General features: G+C 41.3%; 1 protein-coding gene across 4 annotated transcripts in view; it reads left to right on the top strand.

Annotated features, from left to right (window-relative positions):
- Nucleotides 1–15117, top strand: part of LOC110525585 (adhesion G protein-coupled receptor D1) — a 60422-nt gene extending 45305 nt beyond the window's left edge. For 2 of the 4 annotated variants that reach the window (XM_036979707.2, XM_090237408.1), the window contains 10 exons: nt 9228–9331; nt 9521–9632; nt 9797–9950; nt 11096–11162; nt 11370–11436; nt 11570–11661; nt 11805–11931; nt 12041–12082; nt 12967–13059; nt 13166–15117. In XM_036979707.2, coding sequence (XP_036835602.1) covers nt 9228–9331; nt 9521–9632; nt 9797–9950; nt 11096–11162; nt 11370–11436; nt 11570–11661; nt 11805–11931; nt 12041–12082; nt 12967–13059; nt 13166–13261 — 954 coding nt within the window. In that variant the 3' untranslated portion in view covers nt 13262–15117. Of the gene's footprint in view, nt 1–9227; nt 9332–9520; nt 9633–9796; nt 9951–11095; nt 11163–11369; nt 11437–11569; nt 11662–11804; nt 11932–12040; nt 12083–12966; nt 13072–13165 lie in introns of all 4 variants that reach the window. The other 2 variants (XM_090237407.1, XM_036979706.2) reach the window with 1 other exon arrangement.
- Nucleotides 15118–16592: the final 1475 nt, after the last annotated feature.

The following is a 16592-nucleotide window of genomic DNA, read 5'->3' as shown; positions in this document are numbered from 1 at the left end:
AAGTACAGATTGGCTCGTCAAATATCGTTTCCCAAAAACAATGTTATTGGATTTTTGCGAGGATTTTAAAACTTCTTATGGCTTAGATCCCGCTACCGGGATCGATATGACAACAGCCAGTGAAAGTGCAGGGCGCCAAATTCAAACAACAGAAATCTCATAATTAAAATTCCTCAAACATACAAGTATTTTACACCATTTTAACGATAAACTTGTTGTTAATCCCACCACAGTGTCCGATTTCAAAAAGGCTTTATTTAGCACACCAAATGATTATGTTAGGTCAGTACCTAGTCACAGAAATACACAGCCATTTTTCCAGCCAAAGAGATGAGTCACAAAAAGCAGAAATAGAGATAAAATGAATCACTAACCTTTGATGATCTTCATCAGATGACACTCATAGGACTTCATGTTATACAATACATGTATGTTTTGTTCGATAAAGTTAATATTTATATCCAAAAATCTCAGTTTACATTGGCGCATTGTTCAGTAATGTTTTGCTTCCAAAATATCTGGTAATTTTGCAGAGAGCCACATCAATTTACAGAAATACTCATCATAAATGTTGATGAAAATACAAGTTTTATGCATGGAACTTTAGATAAACTTCTCCTTAATGCAACCGCTGTGTCAGATTTCAAAAAAGCTTTACCAAAAAAGCACACCATGCAATAATCTGAGTACGGCGCTCAGACACAAAAACAAGCCATATAGATATCCGCCATGTTGTGGAGTCAGTAAAAGTCAGGGACCCATGTCGTCCAAAAAGTTTAATCAAGACTCTAGGAAGAATGTTCTATGGACAGATGATTCAAAAGTGTGAGTTTTTGGACGACATGGGTTCCATTATGTCTGGTGAAAACCAAACACTCCATTCCACAGTAAGAACCTCATACCAACGGTCAAGCATGGTGGTGGTAGTGTGATGGTTTGAGGTTGCTTTGCTGCCTCAGGACCTGGACGACTTGCCTTAATAGAAGGAATCATGAATTCTGCTCTGTATCAGATAATTCTACAGGAGAAGGGCAGGCTATCTGTCTGTGAGCTGACAGCTGGGTCATGCAGCAAGCCAATAATCCAAAACACACAATCAAGTCTACATGAAAATGGCTAAAAAGCAACACATTTGAAGTTTTGGAGTAGCCTAGTCAAAGTCCATACCTAATCCCAATTGAGATGTTGTGGCAGGACTTGACTGCTGAGTTACAGCAGTTCGGCATGGAAGAGTGGGACAACATTCCTCCACAGCGATGTGAGAGACTGATCAACAACTATAGGAAGCGCTTTGTTTGAGTCATTGCAGCTAAAGGTGGCACAACCAGTTATTGAGTGTAAGGGGGAATTACTTTTTCACACAGGGGCATTGTGTGTTGCATGACTGTTCATTAAATAAATTAAACAAATAGATAATTGTTGTTGTTTGTTCACTCAGGTCCCCTAATATTAGGTTTTGGTTGAAGATTTTATAACATTCAGTATAAAAACATATGCAAAAGTAGATATTCGGTCTTGAACACATTAGTAGGGGGCAAATACTTTTTCACAGCACTGTATGTATGTATGTGTGTGGCGTAAGGCTTGTTGTTGTTGTTTCACAGCACTGTATGTATGTGTAAGGCTTGTTGTTGTTTCACAGCACTGTATGTATGTGTGTGGCGTAAGGCTTGTTGTTGTTTCACAGCACTGTATGTATGTATGTGGCGTAAGGCTTGTTGTTGTTGTTTCACAGCACTGTATGTATGTGTGTGGCGTAAGGCTTGTTGTTGTTTCACAGCACTGTATGTATGTGTGTGGCGTAAGGCTTGTTGTTGTTGTTTCACAGCACTGTATGTATGTGTGTGGCGTAAGGCTTGTTGTTGTTATTTCACAACACTGTATGTATGTGTGTGGCGTAAGGCTTGTTGTTGTTATTTCACAACACTGTATGTATGTGTGTGGCGTAAGGCTTGTTGTTGTTTCACAGCACTGTATGTATGTGTGTGGCGTAAGGCTTGTTGTTGTTATTTCACAGCACTGTATGTATGTGTGTGGCGTAAGGCTTGTTGTTGTTTCACAGCACTGTATGTATGTGTGTGGCGTAAGGCTTGTTGTTGTTATTTCACAACACTGTATGTATGTGTGTGGTGTAAGGCTTGTTGTTGTTTCACAGCACTGTATGTATGTGTGTGGCGTAAGGCTTGTTGTTGTTGTTTCACAACACTGTATGTATGTGTGTGGCGTAAGGCTTGTTGTTGTTGTTTCACAGCACTGTATGTATGTGTGTGGCGTAAGGCTTGTTGTTGTTGTTTCACAGCACTGTATGTATGTGTGTGGCGTAAGGCTTGTTGTTGTTTCACAACACTGTATGTATGTGTGTGGCGTAAGGCTTGTTGTTGTTTCACAACACTGTATGTATGTGTGTGGCGTAAGGCTTGTTGTTGTTATTTCACAACACTGTATGTATGTGTGTGGCGTAAGGCTTGTTGTTGTTTCACAGCACTGTATGTATGTGTGTGGCGTTAGGCTTGTTGTTGTTTCACAGCACTGTATGTATGTGTGTGGCGTAAGGCTTGTTGTTGTTGTTTCACAACACTGTATGTATGTGTGTGGCGTAAGGCTTGTTGTTGTTATTTCACAGCACTGTATGTATGTGTGTGGCGTAAGGCTTGTTGTTGTTGTTTCACAACACTGTATGTATGTGTGTGGCGTAAGGCTTGTTGTTGTTGTTTCACAGCACTGTATGTATGTGTGTGGCGTAAGGCTTGTTGTTGTTGTTTCACAACACTGTATGTATGTGTGTGGCGTAAGGCTTGTTGTTGTTTCACAGCACTGTATGTATGTGTGTGGCGTAAGGCTTGTTGTTTCACAACACTGTATGTATGTGTGTGGCGTAAGGCTTGTTGTTGTTTCACAACACTGTATGTATGTGTGTGGCGTAAGGCTTGTTGTTGTTATTTCACAACACTGTATGTATGTGTGTGGCGTAAGGCTTGTTGTTGTTGTTTCACAACACTGTATGTATGTGTGTGGCGTAAGACTTGTTGTTGTTTCACAGCACTGTATGTATGTGTGTGGCGTAAGGCTTGTTGTTGTTGTTTCACAGCACTGTATGTATGTGTGTGGCGTAAGGCTTGTTGTTGTTTCACAACACTGTATGTATGTGTGTGGCGTAAGGCTTGTTGTTGTTATTTCACAACACTGTATGTATGTGTGTGGCGTAAGGCTTGTTGTTGTTATTTCACAACACTGTATGTATGTGTGTGGCGTAAGGCTTGTTGTTGTTTCACAACACTGTATGTATGTGTGTGGCGTAAGGCTTGTTGTTGTTATTTCACAACACTGTATGTATGTGTGTGGCGTAAGGCTTGTTGTTGTTTCACAGCACTGTATGTATGTGTGTGGCGTAAGGCTTGTTGTTGTTGTTTCACAGCACTGTATGTATGTGTGTGGCGTAAGGCTTGTTGTTGTTTTATTTAGCAGATGTTATTTACAGACATTGAGGTTTGATTCTCCACTAACTTTAGCGTGCGCCTTGTCATTAGGACAGTGGAGCAGTCACAGCGTTCCAGAATATTAATGAGTGGGATGTTCCCATCCAGCTGAGGGATAAAGCTGCTACCCACTAATTAGGTAGTGACTGGAGGAAAGTGTAGCATCAAGGAGATGACTGCTGCAATAGGCCTACATTACTGAGCAGAAAGGACGGTTTTCCTTTTCTATTTTGGCAATCCATTCAAGATGGATGGTCGGTCACCACACTCACAGGGTGAATATTCCTGGGGCCTCATTTATCAATATCTATAATTACGAACGGAATTTAGAATGTTCGTACGCATAAAAAAGTGTGATTTATCAAACAATCCCCATACTAGCATCAATCATATACACACTAGTAGTAAATACCATTACCAATTGTTCTGTGCTCGTGCATGACCTTGGCTAGTTGCATTTCGAAACGAACATAATTGACCACATATGGTCAAACCCATCACTTTAAAGCCGGTGGGGAATATACAACGCCGTACCATGAAATACCACCGCGCAACCACAAAAATATAAGATTTAGCGATGGCAAATATTCTTCAAATGATTAGCTAACACTCACCAATAAGCCACCCATCCTAAACAGCTGCCTCTTGTAGGTGTATAGGCCAACATTGCTGTTCTGCAGAATGAACGAGTCGTGCATTCCACCGAGCCAATTTGCCACCACACTCAGCAGATTATTTTACCCATAACATAACCTATCACCTTCACATTAAGAGTGGAAGTATTTTTTGTTCACATAGTTGAACTCGTTTTAGGATGGTGCTTTTATGGCCTTGTGGGTGCCGTCTATTGTTCTGTTCGTATTTGGGAATTCATTGATAGCAAAGAAAACGCTCTTAACTTAAACCTATTGTGCAATGGTGTATGGAAATTGCATGATACTGTTCATTTTGCCTATGATTTCATCCAAAACATTGGCTCATCGAGGGCTGTGAGATGCCAATGGCAAGCTCCTACTGAATGTGACGATTGTCAAAAACCCGAGGGCGGATAGCATGTAGGAATGGCATGCGTTTACCTTTCTAAAGTAGGTGTTAATAGAAGGAACTATGAATTCTACTCTATATCAGAGAATTCTGAAGGAGAATGTCAGGCCATCTGTCTGTGAGCTGAAGCTGATCACAGTTTAGTCATGCAGCAAGACAATGATCCAAAATAGGCAAGTCTGCATGAAAATGGTTAAAAAGCGAAACATTAAGTTTTGGAGCTCCAGACCTAATCCCAATTGAGATGTTGTGCCAGGACTTGAAACCAACAGTTCATGCTTGAAAAACACAAATGTCCCTATTTAAAGCAGTTCTGCATGCAATACTTGGCTAAAATTCCTCCACTGCAATGTGAGAGACTGATCAACAACTATAGGAAGCATTTGGTTGCAGTCATTGCAGCTAAAGGTGGCACAACCAGTTATTGAGTGAAAGGGGGAAATTACTTTAACACTCTGTCCATTCATCGCCGTTGTTGTCAACACCTGTCAACACCTGTGATTGCTTTATGCCTCTCTCTAATGTCAAAATGCCTTGTCTACTGCTGTCTTGGCCGGTTCTTATTGTTTTATTTCACTGTAGAGTCCTGCTCAAAATGCCTTAGATAGCTCTATTGTCCCACCCCACACACACGCGGAGACCTCACCTGGCTTAACTGGTGCCTCCAGAGATGAAACCTCTCTCATCGTCACTCAACGCCTAGGTTTTTCTCCACTGTACTCACATCCTACCATACCCTTGTCTGTACATTAGCCTTGAATCTATTCTACCACACCCAGAAATCTGCTCCTTTTATTCTCTGTCCCCAACGCACTAGATGACCAGTTCTTATAGCCTTTAGCCGTACCCTTATCCTACTCCTCCTCTGTTCCTCTGGTGATGTAGAGGTTAACCCAGGCCCTGTAGCCCCCAGTTCCACTCCTATTCCCCAGGCGCTATCATTTGTTGACTTCTGTAACCGTAAAAGCCTTGGTTTCATGTATGTAAACAACAAAAGCCTCCTCCCTAAGTTTATTTTATTCACTGCTTTAGCACACTCCGCCATCCCTGATGTCCTTGCCGTGTCTGAATCCTGGTTTAGGAAGGCCACCAAAAATTCAGATATTTCCATTCCCAACTACAACATTTTCCGCCAAAATAGAACTGCCAAAGGGGGTGGAGTTGCAATCTACTGCAGAGACAGCCTGCAGAGTTCTGTCATGCTATCCAGGTCTGTGCCCAAACAGTTTGAGCTTCTACTTTTAAAAATCCACCTTTCCAGAAATAAATCTCTCACTGTTGCCGCTTATTATAGACCCCCCTCATCCCCCAGCTGTGCCCTGGACACCATATGTGAATTAATTGCCCCCCATTTATCTTCAGAGTGTGTACTGTTAGGTGACCTAAACTGGGATATGCTTAACATACCGTCCGTCCGACAATCCAAGCTAGATGCCCTCAATCTCACACAAATTATCAAGGAACCTACCAGGTACAACCCTAAATCCGTAACAACGGGCACCCTCTTAGATATCATCCTGACAAACCTGCCCTCTAAATACACCTCTGCTGTATTCAACCAGGCTCTCAGCGACCACTGCCTCATTGCCTGCGTCCGTAATGGGTCCGCGGTCAAACAACAACCCCTCATCACTGTCAAATGCTCCCTAAAACACTTCAGCGAGCAGGCCTTTCTAATCGACCTGGCCCGGGTATCCTGGAAGGATATTGACCTCATTCTGTCAGTAGAGGATGCCTGGTTATTCTTTAAATGTGCTTTCCTCACCATCTAAAATAAGCATGCCCAATTCAAACATGTAGAACTAAGAACAGATATAGCCCTTGGTTCACTCCAGACTTGACTGCCCTTGACCAGTGCAAAAACATCCTGTGCCGTACTACATTAGCATCGAATTGCCCCCGCAATATGCAACTTTTCAGGGAAGTTAGGAACCACTATACACAGGCAGTTAGAAAAGCAAAGGCTAGCTTTTTCAAACAGAAATTTGCATCCTGTAGCACAAATTCCAAAATGTTCTGGGACACTGTAAAGTCCATGGAGAATGGCTGCACACTGCATTAAGGCTAGGAAACACTGTCACCACCAATAAATCTATGATAATCGAGAATTTCAATAAGTATTTTTCTACGGTTGGCCATGCTTTCCATCTGGCTACCCCTACCCCGGTCAACAGCTCTGCACCATGCACAGCAACTTGCCCAAGCCTCCCCCATTTCTACTTCTCCCAAATCCAGATAGCTGATGTTCTGAAAGAGCTGCCAAATCTGGACCCCTGCAAATCAGCTGGGCTAGACAATCTGGACCCTCTCTTTCTTAAATTATCCACCACAATTGTTGCAACCCCTATTACTAGCCTGTTCAACCTCTGTCTCGTATCATCTGAGATCCCTAAATATTGGAAAGCTGCCACGGTCATCCCCCTCTTCAAAGGGGGAGACACTCTAGATCCAAACTGTTACAGACCTATATCTATCCTACCCTGCCTTTCTGAAGTCTTCGAAAGCCAAGTTAACAAACAGATCACCGACCATTTAGAATCCCACAGTACCTTCTCCGCTATGCACTCTGGTTTCCGAGCTGGTCATGGGTGCACCTCAACCACGCTCAAGGTCCTAAACGATATCATAACCGCCATCGATAAAAGACAATACTGTGCAGCCGTCTTCATCAACCTGGCCAAGGTCTTCGACTCTGTCAATCACCGTATTCTTATTGGCAGACTCAACAACCTTGGTTTCTCAAATGACTGCCTGGCCTGGTTCACAGTGTGTCAAATCGGAGGGCCTGTTGTCCGGACCTCTGGCAGTCTCTATGGGGTGCCACAGGGTTCAATTCTCGGGCCGACTATTTTCTCTGTTTACATTAATGATGTCACTCTTGCTGCTGGTGATTCTCTGATCCACCTCTACGCAGACGACACCATTCTGTATACTTCTGGCCTTTCTTTGGACACTGTGTTAACAAACCACCAGACGAGCTTCAATGTCATACAACTCTCCTTCTGTGGCAGCCAACTGCTCTTATATGCAAGTAAAACTAAATGCATGCTCTTCAACCGATCGTTGCCCACACCTGCCCACCACTGCGACCTGTATGCTTGTTGTCTGGCCCTCGCTTCATATTCGTCGCCAAACTCACTGACTCCAGGTCATCTATAAGTCTTGGCTAGGTAAAGCCCCACCTTATCTCAGTTCACTGGTCACCATAGCAGCACCCACCCGTAGCACCCACTCCAGCAGGTATATTTCACTGGTCATACCCAAAGCCAACTCTTCCTTTGGCCGCCTTTCCTTCCAGTTCTCTGCTGCCAATGACTGGAACGAATTGCAAAAATCACTGAACCTGGAGTCTTATATCTCCCTCACTAACTTTAAGCATTAGCTGTCAGAACCGCTTACCGATCATTGCATCTGTACACAGCCCATCTGTAAATAGCCCACCCAACTACCTCATCCCCATGTTGTAATTTATTTTTTGCTCTTTTGCACCCCAGTATTTCTACTTGCACATTCATCTTCTGCACATATATCACTCCAGTGTTTAATTGCTAAATTGTAATGATTTCGCCACTATGGCCTATTTATTGCCTTACCTCCCTAATCTTACTACATTTGCACACACTGTGTATAGACTTCTCTATTGTGTTATTGACTGTACATTTGTTTGTCCCATCTGTAACTCTGTTTGGGTCTTACTGCTTTGCTTTATCTTGGCCAGGTAGCAGTTGTAAATGAGAATTTGTTCTCAACTGGCCTACCTGGTTAAATAAAGGTGAAAAAAATACAAGTTGGGTGTTCCATAACTTTGTTAATTAAATAAATTAAACAAGTATCCATTTTTTGGGTTATTTGTAAACTCAGGTTCCCTTTATCTAGTACTAGGTTTTGGTTGAAGATCTGATAACATTCAGTATCGAAAATATGCAAAAATAGAAAGAATCTGAAAGGGGGCAAATAATGTTTCATGGCACTGTACTTGAAAAAGACACATTTACATACAGACACACACACAGAAAGAGAAATGGGGAATCATCCTTGACATACAAGGACAGAAAATATGTGCAGCAGCATAGTTTGAGAATAGACCTCATTCAGAAACAAGGTCAGGGGCATGCTCTTTCTTTACTTTGCTGGTAGTTGTCTCATGCCACAGCAGCTTTACAATGGTGACAGGGTGTTAGCCAGTCCAGTCCGGCACAGAGGTCTAGTAAAGAGGGTCACTGCACCCTGTTAAAGCCCAGCACATCATGCTGTACCACACCACTCTGCTGGCACTTGCTCTGGCACTGGCCAGGCATGTTGGACAGGACTCAAAGCACTGAGGGGGTCACACATATTGGAGTCACTTCCTGCCATGGAGGCTAACCATGCAATAAAAGCAACACAATGACCTCCTATATAGTGACATGGTCAGGAGTATGGGCAAAATCTGTCTGACATTTAACAATGTCACTTACTTTAAACATCGCACAGAGGGCAGTGATGGTTCATAGTGAAGCTCCACTCACTGATTCCCTATAAAATCAATATTTTAGTTTAATGCTCTTCTCACTTCAGCTTTATGTTATTTCCCATAGTAATGTGTTCCATGCAACATATTCTGGTCTGCATCCTTTTGAAATGAATCAGCCCTAACATGAATCTAAACATCAAATTTGTGTCTGGAATGTTTTACTGAATCGTGATGTCATTCTCACCATTGCACAGCTTTCCAAGACCCACCAGGTGGCGCTATCAACCATCAGTTATGTTGGCTGTGCCATCTCCATCTTTTGTCTGACCATCACTCTGGTGACGTTTGCAATCCTGTCGTGAGTATCCCTCCATCTTTATTGTTCACTGACTCAGTCAAAATAAACATATCAAAGCATCTCACATGTGTTGTGTGTCACACATGCTCTTTATAAGTGGTATTCACCCCATTATGATTCAATGTTATATCAAACGTATTTGATACATTTCTTGTAATATTACTTGTTATCATTTGTGTGGCCTTGCAGGACAGTGAGCACTATCTGTAACCAACGCTACCACATCCATGCCAACCTGTCCTTTGCCATTCTGGTTGCCCAGATTCTGCTGCTCATCAGCTTCCGCTTTGATCCGGGCACGGTAAGCACCTCATAACCACAGCCAGAGTATCTCACTGGCTAGAACCAGGAAGGGATTTTGTACCTACTGTATGACGATGAAAAGGAAACAAAGCATGATGATTATGAGACCGTGCATGATGACAACTGTGATCATGATGTACCCTAACCCCTTTCCTCTCCCAGCTGCCCTGTAAGGTGATGGCTGTGCTGCTCCACTTCTTCTTCCTGAGTGTGTTTGCCTGGATGCTGGTGGAGGGCCTGCACCTCTACAGCATGGTCATCAAGGTTTTCGGCTCCGAGGGCAGCAAGCATTTCTACTACTACGGGATTGGCTGGGGTACATCTTGTAACTGTATTAATTGACCTTTTTAGGCACAAATGTCTTACTGCCAATGATGTGATTCCCATTTGGATCAAACTGGCTCAATCTGTGTTTCCACTTACACCTGTAGCTACATGCAACAATCTGCTTTGTAGGGTTGTAACATTCCAGTTACTTTCCCAAAATTCTCAAGTTCTCCAGAAATCCCGGTTGGAGGATTCCAGGGTTACCTGCTCATCCCCACCTAACTCAAGGAATCTTCCAACTGGAATTTCTGGAATACCAGGGAATTTTGGGAAAGTAATTTAAATTTTACAACCCTACTGCTCTGCATCAAACGATTGATACTTTACCATGTTTGGCACAATTGAAAGGATGACCTTTCGGGATGACCTTTTGGGTCTGGTTTTAGCAGACCTCTGGTTTGGCCTTGAGACTGCCCTGGTCTCTGTGGGCCAGGGGGCCAGAGTGGACAGACAGACAGAATTGTGTGTGTTTGTGTGTGTGTGTGTGTGTGTGTGTGTGTGTGTGTGTGTGTGTGTGTGTGTGTGTGTGTGTGTGTGTGTGTGTGTGTGTGTGTTTAGCTGTCTGGGAACAGCCTCCACATGCTGGAGTGATTATTGGAAATAAGATCCCATTTTTATTATTTCCTATGTTGTTGGCCAAAGTAATGCTGCGATTTGTGGCCAGCTACAAATTAAGTAACATAGATGTTTCCAGCAGCTGGAAATATAGCTGTTAGGACATCTGAGTTTTGTCGTTTACAGCTCCTGTTATTAGCAGTGAAAAAAGGCTTCTGATCCTTTATTCTTAATTTCCTCTTTTGGTGTAACAGTTTAATTGTTTATTGCTGGAAAAGTCTGGAAATCTCTGTGGACTCAGTAAGTCATTACAACATTAAACAAAGAAGCTTTACCAATAATATAACCATGTTGGTGGAAATGAGCAATGACAAAATACCACAGAAAAAAAAAATATCCTGTGTCCTTTACTCTCGGTCTGTCTAACTTTCATCTAATACTCTTTGCCAAACTTGATTTGGACAGCATTAGACTGAAGTCAATATACGGATGCACATACTGGACAATGTAATGTTACAGATGTCATGATGTGTGTGATATCTCTATATCTGGTGATTAACATTTCCCCTCTTCACCCAGGGTCTCCACTGGTGATCTGTGTGGTTTCTATGACATCAGCCTTAGACAGCTACGGAGAGGTTGGAAAGTAAGACACTGTCAACACACTCTAACCTGGATATTCAAAACCACTTGGCAGCACTTTGTGCCATTGAATAGGGTTAAAATATTGATATTGGTGCCATGAAACAGCCATTTATGTATAAGTAGTTTACACCAACAGGGGAAACAGAAATGGGAAGTATAATGTGAGGGATGTCAACCAAGCTTGTTTTATCTCACCTCTCTCCCTCAGCTGTTGGCTGTCTTTGAAGATCGGGGCTGTTTGGGCCTTTGTGGCACCAGCACTGTTTGTCATTGTGGTAAGAGAAATCCCCACTATAGTTGACTTCCGTTCTTATTGAACAACTAATTAAGTGCTTGAGCTCAAGCTTTTTATTCATAAAAGTGATTTTTTGATATTAACTGATGTGTGTTGTTTTCTCTCTGACTCAGGTGAATATTGTGATTCTTATATCTGTGACGAGGATCATCTCTCGTATTAGTTCAGAGAATTACAAGGTTCATGGAGATGCCAACGCAGTCAAGTGAGTCATCATCTCTGTCCTAAAACCTTCATGGTGATAATGCTATCCTGACTCCCTCAGTCAGAATGATATGAATACAGTATTTATTACATCGTTTGTAGATAGTTGACACTTAGTGTGTTTGTGCCTCTCTGTGTGTATAGGCTGACTGCAAAGGCAGTGGCTGTACTCCTTCCTATTCTGGGCATCTCTTGGATCTTTGGGGTACTGGCCATCAACGATCACTCACTGATGTTCCAGTACATGTTTGCTGTGTTCAACTCATTACAGGTCAGTTGCCTACTGTAAATTATTCACTCTAATACGGTACATCAAATTGGTCTTTATTAATAGCCTTTATTTACGGTAATTGACTACAAATATGTGGATCTTTCTAAAGGGATTCTTTATTTTCCTGTTCCACTGTCTTCTCAACTCTGAGGTAAGACACATCCTTCATGTTGTTATAGTGTTGATATATACTGAACAAAAATATAAACAAAACATGTGTTGGCTCCATGTTTCATGGGCTGAAATAAAATATCCCAGAAATGTTCCATACGCAGGAAAAGCGTATTTCTCTCAACTTTTGTGCATAAATTTGTTTTCATCCCTGTTAATGAGCATTTCTCATTTGCCAAGATAATCCATCCCCCTGACAGGTGTGCCATATCAAGAAGTTGATTAAACAGCATGATCATTACACAGGTTCACCTTGTGCTGGGGGACAATAAAAGGCCACTAAAAAGTGCAGTTTAGTCACACAACATAATGCCACAATATAATGCCACAGATGTCTCAACTTTTGAGGGAGTGTGCAATTGGCATGCTGACTGCAGGAATGTCCACCAGAGCTGTTGCCAGAGAATAATTTTATGTTAATTTCTCTACCATAAGCCACCTCCAACGTTGTTTTAGAGAATTTGGCGGTACATCCAAGTGTATCCACGCCAGCACAGGACCTCCACATCCGGCTTCTTCACCAGCCACCCAGACAGCTGATGGAACTGAGGAGTATTTCTGTCTGTAATAAAGCCCTTTTGTGAGGAAAACTCATTCTGATTCGCTGGGCCTGGCTCCCAAGTGGATAGGTCTAGGCCCTCCCAGGCCCACCCATGGCTGCGCCCCTGCCCAGTCATGTGAAATCCATAGATTAGGGCCTAATGAATTTATTTAAATTTACTGAATTCCTTACGAGTTTTAACTCAGTAAAATCATTGAAATTGTTGCATGTTGTGTTTAGATTTTTGTTCAGTATAGTTTCTGTTTTGTTTCTAATGTCAGGGGAGGTTTATGTTATTGTGCGTTCTCATGGTTTTGCTGTAGGTCAGAGCTGCCTTCAAGCACAAAACCAAGGTGTGGTCGCTTACCAGCAGCTCCATTCGCAATATCAATGTGAAACCCTTCAACTCTGATGTTGTGAGTACCAAGGTAGAGGGGTCTAATTGGGTAAGAAGAAAGACGTGAATTCAACTTAGAACTTTAAATGTGAGATCAATCATTTACTCCCCTTTTTCTCTCACAGATTGATGGAAACAGAGGAGGCGTGAGCCCCACAAAGATGAACACATGGGACAAAAGCACCTACTCAGCCAATCGGATCGACCTGTCCGCTGTGTAAAACTACAGGACTTCGCTTCCAGTAATGGCAGAAGTAGGATGCCATGCCAACCTTGGGTTCACTAGTTCACTAGATTCATTGACAAACACTTGCTTAAGTATTGTGTTGTTGCCCACTGTTATATGTGATGTATGATCCACTCTCATGGACTCAAAAGGAAAAGCCTTAGATAAGGGGGTGTGTTGTGGTGTAGCTACATAGTCAGGATGTCATGCGTCTTCATGTAGAGCTCTATACACAATGACTAACCATTCTTACAGCTTCCATAGCCCAGAGCCTCCCACTCCCTTACTCCTCCACTGTGCAATGATTTGATGTAAAGCTGTAACCCCAAAGGGACATCAGCACACCCTGAAGACAAAACAGACTCAAGGGACTGTGCCTTTCAACTTCTCTAATAAAAGACAGCTGGCCAGACGCATATGCACTCTTAGAAAAAAGGGTTATTCTGCTGTCCCCATAGGAGCACCCTGTTTGGTTCCCACGTAAAACATTCTGTGGAAAGGGTTCTACATGTAACCCAAAAGGGTTCTACCTGGTAACAAAAAGGGTTCTACAAAGGGTTCACCTATGGGGAAAGCTGAAGAACCATTTTAGGTTGTAGATAGCACCTTTTCTTTCTAAGTGTAGGGATGGGAATTCTGAGGGGACTTTGTGAGATTGTAAGAGCCCTTGGCCTTGAGAATTTAAAACATGCCATTAACTGTTTCAGATTGTTTGTGTCCAACAGTGTATAATGTCTTGAAATGTTTCTTCCCAACTATTTGTCATGAATAATTAGCCATTTGACCCGAGGCTATCCAATGTTTTGCATTGGTATATTTTGTGATATGTAAACATACTTTAGCTTTAACTTTGAGTTTTGTTACTTTCAGAATGAATTATGGTTTTGACAAAGTCACACTGGAGGCTATAACAGCCTGGTAATGGGTTTGTGCAGGATGGTTATTCTACTACAGGGTCCTGGCTGGATGGTACATTAAGCATTATGTGTTGAACCAACCAATGAAAGAATAAATAACAATGTTCTTCTTTTCTGAAATATTTAATGTCCAGAAAGTGCAAAACATTGAATCTGGCACCAAACAAACGTGCCTTAGCACGTACATACATACAGACATACATACAGGGATGAATACTTTCATATAAAAAGTGTCATCAAATTAACACCCCCACAGTTTAATGTATTTATTTATGGATTTTGTCATTTACATTTTTTGAAATTTGCAAAGCATCAGAGCACACAAGTCACAATGTTTGATACTCTGCCTCTCTTGAAGTTCTTTGTTGTTTCTTCTGACAATGATGAGTTGAGATGAGTTGACAATGCTATTTCCGAATGTACCTCATGTCTCTCTGTAAGCTGCATTATTTCATGCTTTTTTATAAAATAGAGAATTATTGCGTTAGACATAGTTCTGTGAATTTGTATTTGTTTTCATTTATCTTTTTAAATTACACAGATCATTAGATTTTTTGTATCATGATTTGTCTTTGAGGATACATAGTAATAGCATACACATGTATTTCACAAACACGAGTCCAAAGTGTATTCTTGTTCAGTTTCACTGAGATTGGAGATGTCTTGTTTAAAGTCTTGATTGTTCTGACACTGTACCAACACTTAGTCTCCTACAATAGGATTGACTTTATGAAATCATTTAAAAGCACTTCCTAGTCTTTCAGAACAGACCATTCTATCATACGGACTGCATTTGTTTGTTCTACAGTACTTCTCTTCTTTCTGTTGTGGAATAAAAATACAAACAAAAAATGGATTGAATGTAATTCCTCTGTCAACTGTCCTCAGTAGCTAATGTGTGTAAAAAATCAAATAAAAGGTACTGTTACACCTGCACTATCTACTGTAAGTAGAACCTCCAGTAAGAAGTTACCCAGCTGGCATATAACATTCTGAGAACCATGTGTTTTATAGAGCTTGGTGAGCACGTGGTTTTCCCATGGGTACTTTGCATACTACCTTCCCACAACCTTCTGGGAACGGTGAAGGATAGTTGCTTGGTTTTGGAACATTAGCACATTTAAGGAACTTAACAAAAAAAAACATTTTCCTGGTTATTTCATTACTTTAACAGAACGTTTCATAAAAGTTCAAACATGGTCATAATTCATTTCAATTTTGTTAATGTTCTAGTAATGTTCTCGAACTGGTTTGACATTGGGAATGTTCTCTAATTGTTCAGAGAATGTTAAGAAACAACATTCTTTTGTGGGAATTTCGTTACTTCAGCATAACGTTTCCTACAGAGTTCCTCATGTTTCTATTTAAAGTCATCCTCAAATTCTACCAAGAACGTGAAGAAACATTCTGTGGGAATTTATGTACCTCAGTATAATGTTTCCTAAAGGTTTACTCACTGTTCTATTTAAATGAATGTTCTCAAATTGTTCCGAGAACGTTAAGAACACTTTCCGTAAAAAACAAAATAAACTTTAATAACGTTCAGAGAAGGTTCAAAGAATGTTATTTAAAAACATATACATTCCGTTCTCAGCATCAACAAAACTCTATGCTTGTTAGGTGTTGTTGGCTCGCCCACTAATTGGCCACACCTGATCTAAATGAGTGCTTGTATTCTTTGAAATAGGGTCTGTTTGAATAGACGAGATGAACAGCTCTGAATGTGCTCCATCCTGGTGGTGCAATAGACTAATTCCATGGATAAAGAACAGAAGATTATAGGTTTGAATCTCACTGACGCCATGTCAAAATAATTGTAAATATTTTTGCATGATTGAGTCCTTTCCTGTAGTCAAATAAACAAATCACCTCTAGTGGCCTCATGGGTGGAATGTTATATGGTTCATAATTAATATTAATAATTAATTCTGTGTTTCTATGTCAAAAGGTTTTGTTATATGTGACCGACTGCCTCGATTCGGTTATATGTAGCAACATTTTTCAGTGTTTTTAACATTGGAAAAAAGTGTAGACTCAGAGCTACAAAATGGTATATCATACACTGCAGTTGAGGAACAATAGGAAAGTAATTCTGCCTTGAAAGTTGATCAACCCCGCTTTTGAGAAAAAGGGCCCTTGAATATTTTGGTACACCTACTGGAGAGCTATTCTTTGTCTACACCTATTCAGCATCATTCACATCCTCTTAAGCCTTGCCCCACCTATCTCTTTAAGGATTTACATGTGAGGCCATGTGCTAAACAGAGTGAATAAGGTAGTGTAGTAAACAACCAAAGATTTCAACACTAAAAGGGGTTTAAGTAGTAGCCTACAATAACGAAAAACTCTACACTTTATCTAGTCCTTGGCCTATATGCTAATCTGGCTTTGAAAGTGTCCAGATAAAAA

This window comes from Oncorhynchus mykiss, chromosome 6 (assembly GCF_057628025.1).
Source record: "Oncorhynchus mykiss isolate SJ-2025 chromosome 6, ASM5762802v1, whole genome shotgun sequence".
Taxonomy (NCBI): domain Eukaryota; kingdom Metazoa; phylum Chordata; class Actinopteri; order Salmoniformes; family Salmonidae; genus Oncorhynchus; species Oncorhynchus mykiss.
Note: the sequence above shows the minus strand (reverse complement) of the source record. Positions and strands in the feature narration are given on the sequence as shown.